Below are 4,672 nucleotides of genomic sequence, written 5' to 3' on the forward strand. Positions count from 1 at the left end.
CCTCCTCTCCCTCCTCCTCCTCCTCTTCCTCTCCCTCCTCCTCCTCCTCCTCCTCTCTCTCCCTCCCTCTCTCATATTCCCATATTCTGCTATCTATAAGCCTGTCTGTCTGTCTGTCTGTCTGTCTGCCTGCCTGCTTATCTACCTACCTATCCCTAAGGCAAGGTCTGTCATCTAGCTGGAGCTCACTGTTTCCACTAGACTAGCTAATCAGAAAGACCCTGGATCTCCCTGCCTCTGCCTTCCCAGCACTGGAAGTACAGATATACATCAGGCTTTGACATGTATGATAGGGATGCAAACTCATTTCTGCATGCTTGCACAGCAAGCCCCTTGCCCACTGAGCCTTCTTCCTAGCTTGTTTTTCTTTCAATAGAAAGGCTGCCTGTCAAATAGGGGTGGGATTTTTACATGCACCTATCATTATGATTTCAATATGCTGACTGGATTAATAAACATTTCAGGACCCTACCCTACTGACTAGGCTGACTGCAAAGAGTCTAGAGGAGTAAGCTTGAGTGACCACTTTCTAGAGACCAAAGAGGTATAGACAACCTTCTCTGACCTCTCTCTTTCATTCTGTGCCCCCATCCTTCCCTTTCTCTAACCTTGGCAGCTCTTGGATACACCAGAGTCTGGTAGATGACAATTGGGCCTGGGGTCCTCACAGAGGTGTCGTTGAAGGAATACCAGTTGTGGAAGCTGTTGCTGCTCTGAGGAGGCTGGGTTTCCCCCGTGGCACTCCAGTAGGTGTAAAGGCCATCAGTCGTTTTGGCGGGTGCGGCAGACTGGGCTCTCCCATAGTTCTCCAGACCCATCTTGCCCTTGTCATTGGCGGTGTTGAAGGACATCAAGGAAGAGCTCCGCTGGTATATCTGCTGGTTGCCGAAGCTGTGGGTGCTGAATGTCACCTTCCTGGCGATCATCATTTCTGAGTGGACAGGATACTGGGAAGGGAGTGAGTCCCCGGAGGAACAAGCCTTTTTGGGTCCTGTGGGAAAGAGCTCGTGGATGGCACTGGAGAGCTCAGCAAAATCCAAGGGGATACAGTGTAGAGAGTGAAGCCGCAGCTGAGGGTTGGGCCTGAAGGTATTCTGGATGCCCTCCTCAATCTGGTCCACCAAGATCTTGGCAGACTGTAGGAAGGCCACCTGGCCTGTTTCCTTCAGGGCTTCCTTGGAGTAAGCAATCAGGCCATCCATTTCGTTCACTTTCATGGTTGTAATATACACATATTTCTCAATCTCTTTCTGCCTGGACACTTCCAGATTCTCTATCTGTTCCATGATGATCTTCTCTTTCTCTTGTAGGATGGCTCGCAGCTTGAGGAATCCATTCCGGACCTCCTTCCTCTTTGCTTCCTTGTCAGCTTTAAAGCTGCTCTTTAGAATGTTGAATTCCATCAGGTCGTTATCAATTTCATAGCGGACTGAAAAACAACCAAGTCGGTTACCGTGAATATTTTCATCTCCACAGATATCAAAGCCATATCAAACTGGAGCAAATCTCTGCACTCAAAGGAAATGAATGGAGAGAGAGAGAAAGAGAGAGAGAGAGAGAGAGAGAGAGAGAGAGAGAGAGAGAGAGAGAGGGAGAGGAGAGACACCTGGAGCTGGGCTGACAGCTTGAAATAAATTCCCCTCTAATCTTTCTCCACATGCCCCTGGCATACATACATTTCCCTGGACTATGTCTCTCTTGTGGCAGAGAAACAAATACATTTCTGATGTCAACTAAATAGTGCTTTAACAAGCAAGCTTGATCTAGTGTTCTTCAGCCACTGATGGTAGACCACTCCTTATAGACATGGACTATAAGTAGTAATAATTCCACCCCACCCCACTCCCAGCCCAGCTTTTTATATTTAGAAGAGAGTTTTGTCACTGTTTCGCACTGGTGTTGGAGAGTCTGGGTGTCTGACTTACTAGCTGCCTTTTACCGACCACTTCATTTAAGCACAGTTGCCTCATGCACGGAGGGTCCCCTCTTATCTGTGCTGTGTGCTTATTGAGACTGGCATGGTATGTTCCTAAAGTATTCTGGCTAAGTGGTCATCTGGAAAGAAAGATTCTTAATCGAGAAAATGACTCCATAGGATTGGCTTGTAGGTAAATCTGAAGGCATTTTCTTGATTGAGGATTGATGTGGGAAGTCCCTAGCTCTCTGTGAATGGTGCTAGCTTTGGACAAGTGGTCTTGGATGCTATAAAACAGCAAGCTGAGCTACCATGAATGGGCAAGCCATGAGCAGCATTCCTCCATGACTTCTGTCGGTTTATGCTTCCAGGTTCCTGTCTTACATTCTTGTCATGATTTCTTTCAATGATAGACTATGATGTACAAGTGTAAAATAAAATAAACCCTTTACTCCCCAAGTGATTTTTGGTCCTGCTGTTTTATTACAGCAATAGAAACTTTAAGACAAACACTCATATGAAGTAGTCCTCTCTGGGTGGAGCCATTCCCTAAATGGATTTCTAGGTCTACCTGGGGACAGAGTCATGTCTGACCTGGTAAAGACACATTTTGATATTACGAACCTTTTACTGAACTTTACAAAATATTATCATACTTCATTCTAATATAAAAAGCAGAGTTGGTTTTATATAAATTGTATTATACAGACAGTATGAACAACCATAAAAGAAGTGAAAAAAAGCAGCTGGTCAGAATATTACTGGCTATTTTGGAGTTTTTCTGTTACTATATGTCCTTTAGAAGCTCTTTAAATTTGTTGCCTACAACTTTGACAGACAGGAAGTTCGTGGTAGATAACTTTAATTGAGTTGATTCTCAGTGTTAGATTAATTCTTCCCCCTGGAAACAGGGAGGTGGAGTTAAAAATAACTGTTCATGTTCAGAGAAAGAAAGAAAGAAAGAAAGAAAGAAAGAAAGAAAGAAAGAAAGAAAGAAAGAAAGAAAGAAAGAGAGAAAGAAACAACAACAACCACCAAACACTCCACATAAAACAGAACTTCAGGATGTGACTGGAGGAAAACTTATTTTTCCCCTTTGGAAAATAGGGCCAAAGTTCAGTAAAATTGTAACAAAGATTATAGGATTTTTTTTTTTTTTTGGTTTGGTTTTTCGAGACAGGGTCTCTCTGTGTAGCCTTGGCTGTCCTGCAACTCACTCTGTAGACCAAGCTAGCCTTGAACTCTCGAACTCAGAGATCCGCCTGCCTCTGCCTCCCAAGTGCTAGGATTAAAGGCGTGCGCCACCACCGCCCGGCGATTATAGGATCTTTATGTACTTATTATACACCAGGTTTTTTCCCCCCAGAGGTGAGAGAATGTTTCATGAGATAATCCATCTAATCCTCACAACAACCCAATGAGGATGCTACTGCTATCCTTCCCATTTTACAGATGAAAAACTGAGTCGCAGAGACACTAACTGGGCGGTTATAGCTGTCATGGATACCCGTGACAGTAGCTTGCCAGCCATCTCAGGCTCTCCCAGTGTCTACATTTCTCCACCAGGTTGTGCAAGGCCTCCTAACAGGTTCCCCACACCACCTTCTGGCCTTTCTGGCAGCTGGGAGTTATTCTGAAGGGTAACGGAAAAACGACCAGGACCTGCTTTGAACTTGGCGATGGCGCTGAAGAGGGCAGCAGACCTCTCAGAGCAGGCGTCTATGAGGCTGACCGTATCATGGCCGTTGTGGAAAGCGATCTTGCAGAAGGCGCAGAGTAGCTGGTTGTCGCTTCGGCAGTATTCGTTGATGCGGCTGGATGGATGGTGGATGCAAATCTTCTCGTCCTGGTCTTCGGCGCTGGTGTCCACGAAGACGTGGTCCTGCATGGCCACATCTGAGTGGAAGGCCTTAAGACATTCGTTGCACAGGTTGAGGCGACAGGTGACACAGCGCTTGTAGGCAATGCGCCGGGTGCGGCACACCTGGCAGAGGATGGGTCCCGAGGACCGGTCGAAGCGCCACTTGAGGTAGCCATGCTGCTGCATGTAGCGTTTGGTGAGGCGCCCGCGCAGGTAGTTTTCTGGCAGGTGCATCTGGTGGCTGTAGGGCATGCAGTGCGAGCGGTTGCACATGGGGCAGATGAGAATGAAAAAATTCTCAGTGACCTCGGCGTGTTTTTGCAGCTGCCGCAGGCACTTCTCGCACAAGCTGTGGTTGCACGGCAGCATGAAGGAATGCAGGCGCAGCCGGTTGCACATGGGGCAGGTCAGGTGGTTCACCAGGTGACTGCTGGCGGGCATGGTCTTGGGCTCATCCAGCTGAGTATCGCTGCTCCCCACGCGGAGGGCGGTCTTAGAGCTGAAAGAAAAAGAAAGCCCAGGCTTCAGGAATACACACAAGAATTCCGAAAGGACCTGTCCAGAGGGGTGGCACATAGGAAAGGTGCTAAACGGTTCCTGCATGGTGCCTGTCTTGGTTTGTTTCCACTCTCTTAGTAAATGAACTCAGGCAAGGCATTGATACCTGCTGCTGGTACCTATGCCACGGCATTTTAAAAGATGATTAAGACTGGATTTAATGCCTGCATGGACTGAGCAGAGCTCTCTGGATCCAGTCGGAGCCCTGTACTGCCTTCCTGCTAACTTTAATTTTGAAAGAGAGGGAGAGAGGAGAGGGGATGAAGGGAGAGGGGAGAGGGGAGGGGAAGAGGGAAGATGGGAGAGGGGAGAGGTGAGAGGGGACTGGGGAGAAGGGA

At 47.5% G+C, this 4,672-nt stretch overlaps 1 protein-coding gene across 1 annotated transcript in view; it reads right to left on the reverse strand.

Moving 5' to 3' along the window:
- Positions 1–4,672, reverse strand: part of Trim42 (tripartite motif containing 42) — a 22,541-nt gene that overhangs the window by 14,101 nt on the left and 3,768 nt on the right. Inside the window, exons 2-3 of the mRNA XM_028758988.1 lie at positions 3,578–4,275; positions 609–1,429 (exon numbers count right to left, since the gene is read on the reverse strand). Of these exons, the coding sequence (XP_028614821.1) occupies positions 609–1,429; positions 3,578–4,275 (1,519 nt within the window). The remainder of the gene's footprint in view (positions 1–608; positions 1,430–3,577; positions 4,276–4,672) is intronic.

Source organism: Grammomys surdaster, unplaced genomic scaffold (genome assembly GCF_004785775.1).
Source record: "Grammomys surdaster isolate TR1022 unplaced genomic scaffold, NIH_TR_1.0 126248, whole genome shotgun sequence".
Classification (NCBI taxonomy): domain Eukaryota; kingdom Metazoa; phylum Chordata; class Mammalia; order Rodentia; family Muridae; genus Grammomys; species Grammomys surdaster.